At 46.0% G+C, this 16032-nt stretch overlaps 2 protein-coding genes and 1 long non-coding RNA gene across 11 annotated transcripts; 2 read left to right on the top strand and 1 right to left on the bottom strand.

Moving 5' to 3' along the window:
* The first annotated feature begins 72 nt into the window (after nt 1-72).
* LOC139606918 (uncharacterized) lies at nt 73-1608 on the top strand. 2 transcript variants are annotated; one of them, XR_011684736.1, is made up of 4 exons: nt 73-335; nt 498-600; nt 947-1065; nt 1276-1608. It is a non-coding gene; the product is annotated as an uncharacterized lncRNA (long non-coding RNA). The 2 variants fall into 2 exon arrangements; XR_011684737.1 differs by lacking the exon at nt 498-600.
* A 969-nt stretch (nt 1609-2577) lies between these two features.
* LOC139606901 (motile sperm domain-containing protein 1-like) lies at nt 2578-6672 on the bottom strand. Of its 8 annotated transcripts, XM_071459338.1 has the most exons (8): nt 6597-6670; nt 4972-5315; nt 4686-4761; nt 3800-4083; nt 3434-3589; nt 3082-3272; nt 2871-3010; nt 2578-2838 (listed from the first exon to the last, which is right to left on the bottom strand). In XM_071459338.1, exons 2-6 carry the CDS (start codon nt 5222-5224, stop codon nt 3244-3246), a joined length of 798 nt encoding a protein of 265 aa, XP_071315439.1. In that variant the 5' UTR covers nt 5225-5315; nt 6597-6670; the 3' UTR covers nt 2578-2838; nt 2871-3010; nt 3082-3243. The 8 variants fall into 8 exon arrangements, 6 of the variants coding, with proteins under 6 accessions (XP_071315439.1, XP_071315438.1, XP_071315436.1 ...); XM_071459337.1 differs by lacking the exon at nt 2871-3010 and having other exon boundaries at nt 2578-2862; nt 3031-3272; XM_071459335.1 differs by having other exon boundaries at nt 2578-3010.
* Nucleotides 6673-7803: 1131 nt separating this feature from the next.
* slc25a11 (solute carrier family 25 member 11) lies at nt 7804-13723 on the top strand. Its single transcript, XM_071459325.1, has 9 exons — nt 7804-8024; nt 10961-11113; nt 11495-11612; nt 11870-11958; nt 12099-12189; nt 12452-12542; nt 12645-12744; nt 12951-13002; nt 13161-13723. Exons 1-9 carry the CDS (start codon nt 7960-7962, stop codon nt 13314-13316), a joined length of 915 nt encoding a protein of 304 aa, XP_071315426.1. The 5' UTR covers nt 7804-7959; the 3' UTR covers nt 13317-13723.
* Nucleotides 13724-16032: the final 2309 nt, after the last annotated feature.

Raw genomic sequence — 16032 nt, 5'->3', positions numbered from 1 at the left:
GTGTGGTGTGTGTGTGTGTAGTGTGTGTAGTGTGTGTGTGTGTGTGTGTGTGTGTGTGTGTGCAGTGTGAATGGAGGCAGCTGGATGTTGACTGTAGCTGGGTCCAGGTCTACAGAGTCCTGCAGTCAGCGGTGAGCTTCAGTCACATGACTCAAACCTTTCACTGACTCGTTTCACACTGGTCCTGCTTCCTGCAGCGGCGGGGCGCCGTCTGTCAGCTGATTGTCCCTCATCAGGACTGAGCCTGCAGGTCACATGACCATCCACCATGTTTCCAGGTCTGATGAAGGCCTCTACAGGTGTAACATCAGGGGTCAGCTGGATCTCTGTCACAGGTCAGGAAACATCTCTGAGTCTTTATAAACCTAATACAACTGTAGGGAGGGGGGCGATTAGGAACCCCTGAATAACATCCAGAGTTTTTAAAATCCAGGACCAGGTCTTTGTAGGAAGTGTGCAGTTAGAAACTTTCGTTGGTCTCTCTGCCACATTTTAAGTCAGCAGCCCACCTCTCCTCGAGCTGTAAGAAGGCCCACCCTCCCCTGGTGCCGCCGCCATGTCCTCCTGGATCCTATTGGCTGATGAGCCTGTGAGAGCGAGGTAGTGGATGACTGCACGAAGGCTGATATTGTCCTGACTTACAGAGAAATACCACAAACCTTATTAACTGCAGACTGTCTGCATCATGAGTCCAAGAGCTGAACAATCACAACGACACTGTGGTCAAGCTGCAGTCACACCTGGGTCACATGACTCTGCAGTAGTCTCAGGTATTTATCGGCTCTGGCTCTGATTGGCATTGATGTAAACACACCTGAGTGACCCTGGTGATACACCCCCCCCCCCCCCCCCCAGTCAAAGAGTCAATCAGCCTTTAATGGCGAGTTTACCCACATTTAAAAAACCCACTGCTTACAGTAATGACCAGGTGTGCTTTTCTCTACAGGTAAATCTACAATAAAGCCCCGCCCTCTGCCTCAGCCCCCTCTAACTGCTCCGCCTCCTGCTGGTGTTCTGCCCGTACGTCATCTCCACTGTCGTCATGGTGTCTTTGCATCGCCACAGGTGAGCGCAGCACTCAGGTGTTCTGATGTGACCTGATTAAGATAACTCAGCAATTATGTCGACGCAAACACGAGCTCTGTTTGTGCGTTTGTTGACACATTTACATTTCAAATAAAAGTCAGGACATCATCCGTTACCAACATGAATGATCTCCTGCTGATTATATGTTATTGATTGAGAGGATTAAAGCTGTAACCGCTCTGTCTGCAGGAGGTAACCTGTCCATCTCAATGGCAACGCCCACAACCAACCAAGCCGAGAGGGGATTGGCTGATGAGTGTGATGTCACCATAGCAGACACTGTGCGGCGTCACCTCTGAACAGATGACTGATGATGTATATTGTTCAGTAACAAAAGCAGCAGCTGAGACTCGTCGTTTAAATTTAAATCTGCTCATTCTCACAGGTGAAGTGGATCCACGTGGAATCAGCTGTTTCCAGTTCAGCTGTCACAATAAGACGTCTCCACAGAGCAGCTTCCAAACAACGAGTCAGGCTGAGGATGTTTAATGGCTCAGTGCCTGTGGTGTTGTTTCTATTGATTTCATGGTGGGTGGTGGGGGGTTAGTGTGTGTGTGTGTGTGTGTGTGTGGGGGGGGGGGGGGGGGGGGGGGGGGGTTCCCTGGCACATGCTGGACATTACATTCAGTGTTTTATTTGAAGTGCTGTTGTCCATCAGAAGTTATATTTTGTAGTTTTACATCTCTCTCAGGCTTCCCTCTGGAGCTCTAGTAACAACAGATCAGTCAACCAATCAGAGGAGAGGAACTGAGCCTCTCTTCTGATTGGCTGGCTGTTTTCTGGGTAATCCAATAAAAATATAGCAGATTTCAGGTAAAAACTCAGAGAAACCAAATCCTGCAAGGTTGGATGGTGGGTCCAGGTGGGTGGGGCTTGGGGGGGGGCGGTGACTGCTTTGTTGTGACATCACAAAGCTCCAGAAGTCCTGACGGCTGGTTTTAAGGCTCAGTGTCTGAATACAGGCTGTGTGCATTTCTCTGTGGACTGAGGCTTTGATACTTTCACAGTATTAATATAGAACCTAGACCTGCTTTATAATCACAAACACATGGACAAGTACCTTTAGACTGGGTGGAGCTTTAAGTTGTCAGATGACTGTTTCATTTGCCTCCAGTGTTTCATAATAAATCCCTTCACTACTCTGACTCTCATCATTTACATGTGGAAGATAAAACAAGAAAATTAATCCTGAGGTGAGAGGACAATAAATGTAAATGTAAAGTTTATCATACGTGTTTGTATTTATTTGTTCATTTCTGAGCTTTGTGTTATATAATTGATTCCATCTGACCGTGTCACAGTCCTCAGCCTTTAACACACAAGTGAACAACTTCACATGGCAGCTAATCAACTGAACTGTTCATCCGCACCAAGCTCGCATTTTGTTCGTTTCCAGTCTTCATGCTAAGCTAAGCTAACCAGCTGTGCACAGACAGCAGAGGGTTGTCAGTAACATCAGACTCCAGAGAACAAAACCAGCACAACACGTGCTCCATTTGCAGCAATAATTTATTGAAGTCTTATTCCAGCACATTGTCAGAGCCCAGGGGCCCAACTTTAAAGGACTAGTTCACGTCTGTGGCCCCTCTGAGGAGGATTTGTGGAGGCCTGAGAAGCTCGAAGCGTGTCCTGTTTTTACGAGAAAGAAGCACAAAAATCATGAAAGTAAAATCAGAAACAAAGTTGTTTTAAAGTGCTGTCACTCTAATCATCTCATGACCTTCAGATTCATTAGCACTCAGAGAAACAGGCCTCAGGGTGGATCTGAAGGTGGATCTGAAGGCCTCAGGATGGACCTGAAGGTCTCAGGATGGATCTGAGGGTGGATCTGAAGGTCTCATGGTGGATTTGAACGTGGACCTGAAGGTCTCAGGATGGACCTGAGGGTGGATCTGAAGGTCTCATGGTGGATTTGAACGTGGATCTGAAGGCCTCAGGATGGACCTGAAGGTGTCAGGATGGATCTGAGGTTTAAGGATGGATCTGAACGTGGACCTGAAGGTCATGTCAGACTACATTCATGTGTGTGTGTTGAGTTTATGATGACAGTCCGTTTCTGTGTGGAGTCCAGAGGTCAAGGAGGGTCAGTGGTTGCCATAGCGACTAAGCAGCTGTCACTCAACAGAGGAGGCAGTGATGGCAGCATGATGTCACAGGTTACCGTAGAAACACCATGGTGAGAAGACCTGAAGGAGAGAGAGAGAGAGAGAGAGAGAGAGAGAGAGAGAGAGAGACAGAGTTTCTTTCCTTATCTCCTTGGTTCCCTTTCTACCTTTATTTACCTTACAGGTTTGTGTGTGTGTGTGTGTATGTGTGTCTGTTGGTGTGTTACAAGTGTGTGTTTTACCAAGTGTGTAGGCGCAGGCCAGTTTCTGATTGGTGGAGACGTGCAGGCAGCGTGGAACCACCGTACTGCTCTCAGTGTGGAGGGGGAGCATCAACACTGCGACACACAGGACTGCCACACACACACACACCACCCACTGAGATACACTGCGCACAGCTACACACACACACACACACACACACACACACACACACACACACAAACACACACACACACAGAGTTATCAGTACAAATTAAAAAACACTGAGCTCTTTTTGTCTCCTCCTCTCCCTCCTTGTCTCCTTGTCTCCTCCTCTCCCTCCTTGTCTCCTTGTCTCCTCCTCTCCCTGTAGTAGCTGAAGAAGTCTCCTCAGTGAGCAGTCTCACCTGAACAGGTAGGCAGCTGCAGGTGTGTTTGTGTGGGCACCAGCAGAGGAGACAGAGGAGTCAGTGCCTTCTGCTGACCTCCTCCTCCACGTTTACTCCTCCTCCTCTCCTTCTCTTCCTCTCCTCCTCCTCCTCCTCCTTCTCCTTCGCCTCCGCCCTCCTCCCCTCCTCTCAGCTCAGCCCAGATCTCCCGTTCTCCCACCTGGCCCCCTCCTCTGACCTCCATGCGGAACCGGTCTCTGCGGCCCCAGTTATGAGGGGAGACGTCCAGGTGACGCACCACCCTGCAAAGACGAGTCTCTTCAGGTGAGGATCTCGACTATAACTACGACTAACTAGTGGTTTATACAACCTAACACAACGTGTCACCTTCACCAGTTAAAGTTGTTTTATAGTTAACGGTTCTGTAGTGGTTGGTTATGGTTCTGTAGTGGGTGGTTGTAGTTCTGTAGTGGGTGGTTATAGTTCTGTAGTGGTTGGTTATAGTTCTGTAGTGGTTGGTTGTAGTTCTGTAGTGGTTGGTTATAGTTCTGTAGTGGTTGGTTAAAGTTCTGTAGTGGTTGGTTATAGTTCTGTAGTGGTTGGTTAAAGTTCTGTAGTGGTTGGTTATAGTTCTGTAGTGGTTGGTTATGGTTCTGTAGTGGGTGGTTATAGTTCTGTAGTGGGTGGTTGTAGTTCTGTAGTGGGTGGTTAAAGTTCTCTCATTGTTGGTTTAACTGAAGTTGTTGACTCCATTTGTCTCCATTCAGCTTGACTGTGTTTCTGTTTGGGTCTTGGGCCGTAGTGGGCGGAGCCAGCATGTTATCTGTCACTTCACTATGAACCTGACTTAATAAATAAGGGTTAACACGATCAGCACTGGTTATACTTATATTTAAATACTTACAGGTCAACACAGGATTTGGCTGCGACACTCCCCTCTGCCTCCACCACTCTGTAGAGGGAGGGAGCAGTACACAGCACTGTGAGAGAGAGAGAGGGGGAGAGAGAGAGGGAGGGAGAGAGGGAGGGAGGGAGGGAGGGAGAGAGAGAGGGAGAGAGGGAGGGAGGGAGAGAGAGAGAGAGAGAGAGGGAGAGAGGGGGGGGGGGGGGGGGGGAGGAGGTTATTGCCTGCAGAGCTAGCATCAGGGACACAGACAGTGAGACAGTGAGACAGTGAGACAGGTACTGACTCTTGAAGCTGATCCTGAATCTGTAGGGGTTGTACAGAGTTAACACTCTCCTGTGTGAGTTTCTCTGTCCGGAGTAAAACACCAGCTCAGAGGGGAACAGGAACACAGGCAGCGGGGGCACCATGCCTGTCTCACCTCCCGTCTCCCCCCTGTCCGCCTGTCTCACTGCGGCCTGGCCCATGTCCCCTCTCCTCCCCCCCTGCTCCTCCATCCCGCTCTGTCCCTGTCCATCATGGTTGTCCCTCCTCCTCATTGGTCCGCCCTGTGTGGTGCCCCACCCTCGGCCATGATCTGAGTGCTGTCATTGGACGCCTTGAGGTGTGATGTCACAGCAATGCCACCTGCTGCAGAGAGAAGTAAAAATAAAGATTATATTATGATAAATTATCAGTTTTTCACATTTTAATTACAAAAACATTCTTCTAACTCCACTGAAGGTTGCTTTAATGTTCACAGCCTTTACATTTCAAATATAATGTATTCAAAACATAAACTTTTTTAAAAATTCAGCAATTAATTGACTGACAGAAAATAGAATGAATCAATTATTGATGATGGAATAATCATTTTAGTCTATTTTTTTAATAAAATGACATTTACTCCCTGTTTCCTAAATGTGAGGATCTGCTGCTCTTCTGTTTTCTATCACAATGACCTGAAGCTCTTTGGACAAAACAAGACGTCAGTCTGGTCTGTGAGATATTGAAACAGGTAGTTTTCACTATCTTCTTCCATTTTATACACAAAACAACTGAGTGAATAACTGTGAACATAATTTTCTAATTAATTATTTGTATTAATATACTTTTTATTTACTTCATGTTTATATTTAATTGTTCTCTTCACTTCCTGTTGGAGCAGGCCTTTGGTGTAATGGTATAATGTTATGTTATATATATTATATTAGAGTATATAATTTATGTATTATTGCATTATTCCGCTGTTGTTCACTCATTGTTCAATATATCTTAAAGTCATAAAGCATGCTGCGATGGTTTGGAAAATGTGACTGGGAAACCTGAAAAAGAAATGTAGAAATGTTTGTGGAAATGTCTGAAACATATTTTCATGTTTGGAAAAAGTTTAGGTTTTTCATTGCAGCTTTCAGCGTCCACACTGCATTATCTGCTGGAAATGTATTTTAATGGTTCAATTTAGATTTTAACACACACACAGCAGAGGCATGCAGGTGTTACAGATGTCACAGACATACAGGTGAGTCAAACTTAAACATCAGAGCAAATACACAATAATCTGAGTCACTGTTTTATTTCCTGTTCCCCATACGGAAGTGAACTGGTGAGACTTTCTCTCCTGACTCAGCCTGTAATATCATGCTCTATATTAGAGTATTTACAAGCACGTTAACGGCATTTAATGTGTTTTATTATTATAAAATATATTAAAGACACAGTAAAAGAGTGTGTTTTTAGCTCGGTGGTGTTAGCTAATGCTAGCTGCTCCGTCACACCGAGCCGCGAAACAACCGTGAAAACAACCGAAACGCGCCGGAGCAGAAAACACGAGCAGCCGCTGGAAAAGTCCACCGGTGCGACATCTGTCCTCAGACCGACTCACAGCCGAGGAGGATCCAGTAGAAACCAGAGTTTAGTGTCTCTACTCACCGCCGCTGGTTCCGCTTCCTCAGCAAGCTGTTGCATCTGACAGGTCCCGCCCAGTCTGGAGCTCTCAACCAATGACTTTGCAGGAAGTGTCACCACTGGCTTTCTATTGGATGAGAATCAGGTCAGTCATGTTCGTGTTTTGACGCAATGTTTACATCGTTTATTATTACAAATGTTTAACTTAAATAAATGAATTATATTTTAATAAGTTAACTAAATACATTTATGATTAAATGTGTAATTTTCATACTCAGTTGTATAGTATTGTATAAAGTTAGAATTAACCAGTATTTTATTTATTTTTATTTTTAGAAATAATATAGATAAAATGTAGCTGATTTACACTCACACATGTATATGCTCTATTACTACTATTAGTACTCTATTACCAGAGTACTTTATAGTTTATCTAACTTCTTAATGGTTTCTCATTTATTTTCTATCACATTATGTATTATTTACCTCTTCATTGTATTTATTCTCGTAATAAGATGTATGTTTTTATTTAATGTAAAGTTAATACAAAAATGATTTACAAGTTTATACGAGTTATGTAGAACATTTTTATTTGATCGTCTTGAAATTATATAAAGTTTTCATTTATTTATCAATATTCATGTTAAATTATTCTTTATAAATTTGTTCTTTTTAATTTAATTTAATTTAATTTATGTACATTTTATTATTGATTTTATACATTTAAAACACACCATATAACATATTATAACATATTATACTTTAAATGTTTTTAGTTTGTGTTTGAGTTACTGTTGCTTTCAAATGCTGTTGTTTATATGAAAACTACCCAGGTTACAGTAAACAAATACGTTAGTTGTGGTTGGAAAGCTTTGTGTTTCAGTCACTGAACATATTAGAGAGTATTTTGGAAATATTTCTGGATTTGTAAAGTGCAGACGGGCTTAAATGTGTTAAATGTGTGTGTATTAATGCAGAATGTTGTGAATAAAAACAAATAAGAGTAAGAGCACTGGACATGGAAGCTGTTCCACAGTGTCAACATCAGTATGAACTTTTAATAAACTTTTAACTCTTTAATAATTATATAGCAGCTTGAATAAAATTTCTAAAAACGCATGACAAGACACATTGTGGAGAAAGACAAATAAGTACGAGCTTATTTGAAGGCAGCACGACAATCGTCTCCGCTCGGCGGTTGTCGTGCTGCTCTTCTTCGCCTCGTGATTGGTTCACCGGCTTCGTGTCTCCGGACGTGCAGCTCCACAGAGTCACCTTGCCCCGGCTGCTGAACCGGTGACAGAGCAGGTGCACCCTCCGGCCCAGAGGCACACAGGCAGCGGGAATCTGACCGGGAACTCTGCGGCCACTGACCGACCGGAGAAACATGGCGGACGCAAAGCCCAAAACGTCTCCGAAGGCCATCAAGTTCCTGTTCGGAGGCTTGGCCGGGTAGGTGCTGCTAGCTAACATGCTAATGTCAGCGGTGCTGCTAACAGAGCAGAACCCATCGTGGCCTTGTTCTGGTGAAGCCCGCCTTTAAAGTACGACATGTTGTCTGGTTTTAATGAAAACGGCGCCGTGGGGCTGCCCCGACTCTTACCCTGTTAGCTGCTAATGCTAACGCCTTGCGGCGGTGTTACGGCTAAATCTGTTCCCGTCGACTTGAGTCCCACCGATATCAGCCTGAACTAACGTCCAACCTGAACCCGGCTCCAGTTCACCTGCAGACTAACAGCGGAGAACCGAAGCGGACTGACCGCTCGGCGATGTTAGGGAGAATATTGAAGGCTAATGCTAATGCTAGTTGTCAGAGGCAGGTAACGAAGATAACGTGATAAACTCAAACAGCTGTCCACAGACACCCTCTTTTCAGAGCTGGGCCAGATCACATGTGGATCAGATCTGAACAGCACACTGACTCCAGACCAGCGACTCATGGTCTCACTGGTCGATGAGCAGAGTCACAGCAGTTCATCGAGTTGTGAATCAACAACAACAAATCTTCACTTTTCCTTATCTAACAGTAGATTGTGGATCTGGGTTTTGGAACTTTTTCCATCTCTACACCGGCTCTGTAGAGCTCAGAGTCACTGTCAGGCTCTGGTCTACTCTCTTCCCAAGACTCTAGCAGAGTCCTGTTGCTCCAGACTTCTTCATGCCACAATGATGGAGCCCACTGAGCCTCCACACGATCCTGTCTCTGAGCTCTGCAGCAGCTCCTTCCTCCTCATGGTTTCTGCTCTGATCTGCATCGTCAGCTGAGAGACCTGACACAGACAGGCGTGTGTCTTTACACATCGTGTTCCAGCTGAGTTTACATCTCAAAGATGAGTCACACAAATGGAGGAACCCGAGCTAAACTTCAAGTGTCATAGAAAAGTGTCAGTGTCATATACCAGTTTTTACAGTTCAATACAAAAATGTCTAAATCCCTGTTCTCACTTTGTCATTGTGGGCACTGAGTGAAGACTGAGAGGGAATCCTGTCGTATTTCATCATGAGGCATGAAGTGAAGGGGTCTGACACTGAATGTTTCAGAGTCTCCTCTCAGAAGACAAACCCCGTGTCCTCGTCCACCAGACCTTCTGACTGACTGACACCAGCCGACGACATCAACTCCTCATTCTGTTCTTAACAGCAAAACAGATGAAAATGTGAATATTCAGATAAGAAAGAAAAGTCTCCAGAAAAGACGCCGCGTTGTTGCAGGAGTTGTTTGACCTCTTCCTGCAGCGCCCCCTGCTGTGCGGACGCCTTACTGTCATAGCAACAGAAAGCTTTTACCTGAGCTCTCCCTAAAACTGTAATGTCCAATATTTTCATGGAGATAAATACATGAAGTAATTTGTGCTTCTACATTTGATGGTTGAAGTGCTGCCTTCAGTTGAAGCCATTCACTGTGGTTCTGTGATGTTTGTATGAGACGTTATTGAGCCGTGAATACAGGTTTGTAAAGCATGAAGTCATTTTTTACATATGTGCAAGGGACTGCACACTGTAGAGACACACTGACGCTTCCCTCCGTGTGTCTGTCACAGCAGCTGCACGTCTGTCCTTTAAATGTCATGAACCCCCCCCCCACACACACACACACACACACACACTCAGCTGTGCACAAACTTTTAAACATCTCAGGAGCGTGCACATCACTCATGCACTCCCTTCAAGGGGTTTTTAACATGTCCGTGCGTGTGAGGGACAGCTGCTGTGTCTGAGGATGATGAGCCCAGGACAGCAGCTCATGATGGTTCATTGTCATTAATCTGCCAGTTATTATCATCATCGTTGTTATTATTGTGATGAATGGATTTGTCTACAAAATGACAGATGATAGTAAAAACGTTATTTCCAAGGTGACGTCTTCAAATTTCGGGCTCTGTCCGACCAGCAGATAGAAAAGCTGGGAATCTGGAAACAGGGAAACTGAGTCGGTGGACTGACAGGTGAAGGTCATCTCGTGTTGACAGTGAGGCCTCAGTCTCTTACTTTCTCTAACACAAAGTTTCTGCTGGTTTTCATTTGGATCAGTGGCCCATAAAATCATGTGAGTAAAACATGTTTATGGATTATGATTATCTGAACGCCGGTGTCATGAGACCAGTTAATGCTGGCTGTTAATAACACAAACCTCTGCAGGTTCACCTCCAGTCCTTTCATTCTAACAAGTGGGGGGCGTCAGGCTGAACTCTGACCTTGTGATAAAGTGTTAGTTGTTACAGTACGAGCTGTTCCTCTCACTGATACAGAATCTCTGACAGCAGCCTGTTATCGCTGCCATGTTACTGCAGCAGAGAGGGAACAGCCTGATGTTGTTCAACTACAGATGCCATGTAAACAAGGTCGGCTCCGGCATAACTCCTACTGACGGACACACACAGAGTTCAGTCTTTAGTCACTAATGGTTGTAATGTCCTCTAATAGCAGGTCGATCGTTTCGGAGGCTGCAGTTTGTGCTGCTGTTGAATTGTATTCAATATGTTGAGTGTTCCTTTTATTTTGTCCAGTCTAATTACATCAGTGAAGGTCGGATAAATAAACCTCTCCGTATAACACAACACAGTTAAAGAGCAACACACAACTGAATTAACAACTGTAACAGTTTGAACACATTCACTGCAGGACGGACTCAGTCTCAGCTTGGTGTTCCTAATAAACTGATGATGTTACTGCTCAGCAGTCAGCTTTAAAACTCTGAGCTGATCTAAAACAGCTGCTGATTCCACCAGAAACTGTACATCTGTGTGTTGATTCTTCTTTTACTCTCTGTCCCTGTCTGTCCCTGTCTGTCCCTGTCTGTCCCTGTCTGTCTGTCCCTGTCTTTCTGTCCCTGTCTTTCTGTCCCTGTCTGTCTGTCCCTGTCTTTCTGTCCCTGTCTGTCTGTCCAGGATGGGTGCGACAGTCTTTGTGCAGCCGTTGGACCTGGTGAAGAACAGGATGCAGCTGAGTGGTCAGGGAACAAAAGCTCGAGAATATAAAACCAGTTTCCACGCTCTGTTCTCCATTCTGAAGAACGAGGGAGTCAGAGGCATCTACACCGGGTATCCACCACTTCATTTATCCACCACTTCATTTATCCTCCATCTTCCACTTCATTTATCCACCACTTCATTTATCCACCACGTCATTTATCCACTACTTCATTTATCCTCAATCTTCCACTTCATATATCCTCCACTTCATTTATCTACCCCTTCATCTTCCACTTCATTTATCTAACGCTTTATTTACCTTTTCATGTGACGCTTCATTTATCTCCTTAATCTGACCTTTGATCCCACACTTCAACATTATAATGACTGTAAATGATGTGTTGGTGTGTTTGTTTGTGACAGTTGCTGCGGCAGAGTGAACAGTGTCCGTGTAAAAATCACCAGTTTATTGATTAAAAGTAAAGATAACGAAGTGTTTTCCTCTGTCAGTCTGTCAGCAGGTTTGTTACGTCAGGCGACCTACACGACGACTCGTCTGGGAATCTACACCATCCTGTTCGAGAAGATGACCAGCGCTGACGGGCGGCCACCCAACTTCCTCCTCAAGGTGAAGTCAGTCTGCTGCAGGACACTTGGACTGCTTCCACTACAGAACACTTTTACTACTTTCACTCCAGAACACTTTTACTACTTTCACTCCAGAACACTTTCACTACTTTCACTCCAGAACACTTTTACTACTTTCACTCCAGAACATTGTAAGTGCTGTTGGGTAAACCCAACAGTGAGGGTGGAGTCTCAGGTTAGGACAGGTGTGTTGTGTGAACCTGAGGCGTGTCATCATTAGTGCCCGCCCCCCCCCAGGCTCTGATCGGTATGACAGCCGGAGCCACAGGAGCGTTTGTGGGGACACCAGCAGAGGTCGCTCTGATCAGGATGACGGCTGATGGACGGTGAGACTGAGGAGACGGAGCAGTCACGTGATCCTGTACCTGAACGTAGTCATTGGATTTGACTCTGTGTGTGTGTGTGTGTGTGTGTGTGTGTGTGTGTGTGCGCGCGTGTGTGTGTGTGTGTGTGTGTGTGTGTCCAGTCTCCCTGCAGACCAGAGGAGGGGCTACACTAATGTTTTCAACGCTCTTGCTCGAATCACCAGAGAAGAAGGAGTGACCACACTGTGGAGGGTGAGTGCTGGATCAATCAGTCGATTATTGATTGATCAGTCACCAGAGGAACAATCTGCAGCTGTTTTATCATCATTCAAGTCGTTATTTAACAGATTCTGTTTTCTGTTCATGTTCCACTAAACATGAGACTTTTCTCTCAACATGGTTTTATCATTGAGTCTTATTGGTGTTGGTCAGACGTGGGTCAGAACGTGAACATTTCAGCATCAGCTGTGACGAACGTGTTGATGTTGTGAGTTTCCCTGTGTGTGTGTTGCAGGGGTGTGTTCCCACCATGGCTCGAGCGGTGGTGGTGAACGCGGCGCAGCTGGCTTCCTACTCTCAGTCCAAACAGGCGCTGCTGGACTCAGGTACACGGAGACCACGCTGAACACACATGTTGCGCTCACAGTGAACTCCTGTGTGATGTCGTGTGTGTGTGTGTGTGTGTGTGTGTGTGTGTGTGTTTCCAGGGTATTTTGGGGACGATATCCTGTGTCATTTCTGTGCCAGTATGATCAGTGGTCTGGTTACCACGGCAGCCTCCATGCCCGTCGACATCGTGAAGACCAGGTGAGTCTGCCGAGCGTGAGCGTCCTGTGTGCTAACTGGTTAGCATGCTAACTCCCGTAGATAATGTAGTTTCTTCTCAGTGATCATTCCTGAATGTTTTCATGTACATACTGAGTGAAGCTTCACACAGAAGCACCAGCAGACTCCTCCTGTTGTCACAGCAGAGGATTGTGGGTAATGCAGCGGCCTGTGTTTGTCGTCCTCAGGATCCAGAACATGAGGATGATCGATGGGAAGCCTGAGTATAAGAACGGTTTGGTGAGTCCTCTCTGTGAAACCCTGAGGGTCAATGAAATAATTCACTGGTGCAACTGACCTTTGACCTTCTGACATCAGACCTTGTGATCTTCCATGTTATTGATCACTGATCACGTTTGCGGCTCCTCACGAGTGGTTGTGTGTCTGTGCGTCACCAGGAGGTGTTGGTGCGCGTCGTGGGCTCAGAGGGCTTCTTCTCCCTGTGGAAAGGCTTCACTCCGTACTACGCCCGTCTCGGACCGCACACCGTCCTCACCTTCATCTTCCTGGAGCAGATGAACCGCCTCTACAAGACCTACGTCCTGGACCGCTAACACACACATACACACACACACACACACACACACTCACTCCTTCACACTGCCGTAAAAACACACAGCCAACCATTTCAGTGAAGCTCAGTGAGAGTCAGTGTTAAAACAGGAGCGCACCATGTGACTGACTGACACGCTGCCCCGACATGGTACGGTCCAACTCCCTACACACACACACACACACACACACACACACACACAGTGTTTTAAGTTAAGATTCTTTTTGTAAAGAAAAGAATGTAAAATAAACGTAGATCAAACATCGATTAGTAATGTTGTCAATAATAATAATGAGTCTTATTGGTAGAATTGTGACCCCACCTTCTCCACCCCCACACAGCATCATGGGACTGATGGTAACCATGGTTACAGCCAGGTGGATGAATAAACAGTTTTCCTGTCTCTTCTCTTCGTGTCCTGTCGATTTTCTTCACCTGTTTCTGACTCGAGTTCGTTCCACTTCCTGTAGAACCACATGACTCAGTTTTACTGTTCTCACTCCTGAACACCTGAACACCTGAACACCTGATCTGACTGAACACCTGATCTGACTGAACTCAGATGGGGGGGGGCAGTGTTGACAGTGTTGTAGTAACTCATGCAGCGGTGACATGAGTCGTACAGACCTTGAAACTACAGAAGAAGAACATGATGAAAGGCCTGTAACAGGTCTTCATGTCTTTTAATAACCTTTGATCACATGTTCATCAGGTCATTACAGCAGTTTTCTGTCAATAATCAATGATCAATAACTCCTGGGGTTGAAATGTAAAGCATGCAGATTGATCAGTTAGTAATTATTGAAAAGAAGCAGCTGATCGGTTGTAGCTGTGTGTGTCCAGCAGGGGGCAGCACAGAGGTGCGTCTGAGTGTTCCACTATATGGCCAAAAGTCTGTGGACGCTCCCTCAGGTCTGTCCCCCCTGTTGGTGCTGATGGAGTGAAGCCAGAACACTGCAGGGTCCAGGTCCAGGTCCAGGTCTTTCCCTCAGGTCCACTCAGGTAGTTTGATGGATTTCATTTGTGACCCGGTTTAAAGGAGACTGGACCTGCTGGGTCTGATCACTGTGTCCTCACTGGTGCGAACAGGTCTTCGCTCAGAAACTCGTGCTGCTCTGGTCCTGGGGCCCCTGACCCATCGGGCCCTTGGGCACAGGCCCGGTCTGGTATATGGGTCCATGTCTGCTGTATTACAGAGTGGACATGAAGAAGTGGGGGTGTTGTTTGTTGAAGCCTGACAGTGTGAACGGTTGTGTTACCGCGGCAACGACATCATCAGGTCTGATGAGGATTTGGTGTCAGTTGTTGGTGTGAACCTGTTATCTGCTGGTGTCTGTGCAGCACTGACAGGGAGGTGTGTGTGTGTGTGTGTGTGTGTGTGTGTGTGTGTGTGTGTGTGTGTGTGTGTGCATCATGAGTATAATGCTCTGCACAGCAAATAGAAGTTAGTGGCAGGAAGTGGGCGTGGTCTGTTGGATGTGTGAGAGCGTCTCATCATCAGAGCTGCTACCTGCTGTTACACACACATTAGTGTTTCATTACAGCTACACACTCATGTCCTCTCTGCTTTACCATATAAGGACACACACACACACACACACTTAATATTCATTTAAGCAGCAGTAAAATGAGCGACACCACTTCCTCTTATCTCGTTCGCCCTGACTTCTTTCGACTTGAGTCAGAAAACAAGAGTTCAGCAGCACTGAGGAAGTGTGTGTGTGTGTGTGTGTGTGTGTGTGTGTGTGTGTGTGTGTGTGAGTGTGTGTGTGTGTGAGTGTGTGTGTGTGTGAGTGAGTGTGTGTGTGTGTGTGTGTGTAGAGGGAGGGGTGAGAGTGTGTGACATTCAGCTCTTCCTTTGCTGTCGTCCATGTTCTGCTTTAAATGGCAGCTGAACTGTTTGTGACTGAATGAAAATGGCCTCCACCAGCCGGCGGCCATGTTGGGGCCTCAGACGGGCCCCTCCGCCCCTCTGGGGTCAGACACGAACAGCTGTCAGACCAACTGCTTCTTTCTACCATCAAGACAGTCTTCATCCTGAGAGAAGTGTTGCAGTCAGACCTGAACCCTCAGACATGACCCACACGTTGATCTGGGTCAGTGTGACATCACTTCCTGAGGATGTCATTAACTCTGGTGTCCCTCCAAAATAAAGTGCCAGAGAAACGGAGGCTGTAGAACTTCATTGAAAATCCTCATGTTTTTAAATTTCTTCACAGTGAAACAAAGACATCATGAGACACTGGAGACAGGAGCCGATCACATGATCACTGCTGATCACTGCTGCTGGTGATGGAACAGTCTCACTGGATGGAGACAGGTTCAGGTTCAGGTTCAGGTTCAGGTTCAGGTTCAGGTTCAGGTTCAGGTTCAGGTTCAGGTTCAGGTTCAGGACTCAGACTCTCAGTACTGACCTGCCGTCACATTACAACAGTGAATCTGAGGATCTGAGCCAGGACTGAGGTGGACTACAGTCTGACCCGGTTCTTGTCAGTTTAACTGAAAACTGAACAAAGTGTGAATGAGGTTTGGTTTGAGTTTCGACTTCCTGCGTGTGTGTGAGAAAGAGAATGTGTGTGTGTGTGTGTGTGTGTGTGTGTGTGTCTGTGTGAGAGAGAGAGAATGTGTGTGTGTGTTTTCTCCCCAGGGCTATGCATACTGAAGATGGTGGCTTGTATAAGCTCGTCAGTCTGAGCTACCACACCTTTTCTCACACA

This window comes from Trachinotus anak, unplaced genomic scaffold (genome assembly GCF_046630095.1).
Source record: "Trachinotus anak isolate AG129_WGS33_773 ecotype Australia unplaced genomic scaffold, CSIRO_AGI_Tana_v1 ptg000023l, whole genome shotgun sequence".
NCBI lineage: Eukaryota > Metazoa > Chordata > Actinopteri > Carangiformes > Carangidae > Trachinotus > Trachinotus anak.
Note: the sequence above shows the minus strand (reverse complement) of the source record. Positions and strands in the feature narration are given on the sequence as shown.

Coding starts and splice junctions, on each gene's coding strand:
- LOC139606901 (XM_071459337.1), bottom strand. CDS start 5,224: ATGAGGAGGAGGGACAACCATGATGGACAGGGACAGAGCGGGATGGAG. Junction 3,590..3,799: donor GCAGCTGCCTACCTGTTCAG/GTGAGACTGCTC, acceptor GTGTGTGTGTAG/CTGTGCGCAGTGTATCTCAG. Junction 3,273..3,433: donor GGCCTGCGCCTACACACTTG/GTAAAACACACA, acceptor TCTCTCCTTCAG/GTCTTCTCACCATGGTGTTT.
- slc25a11 (XM_071459325.1), top strand. CDS start 7,960: ATGGCGGACGCAAAGCCCAAAACGTCTCCGAAGGCCATCAAGTTCCTG. Junction 11,114..11,494: donor GTCAGAGGCATCTACACCGG/GTATCCACCACT, acceptor TTCCTCTGTCAG/TCTGTCAGCAGGTTTGTTAC. Junction 11,613..11,869: donor CACCCAACTTCCTCCTCAAG/GTGAAGTCAGTC, acceptor GCCCCCCCCCAG/GCTCTGATCGGTATGACAGC.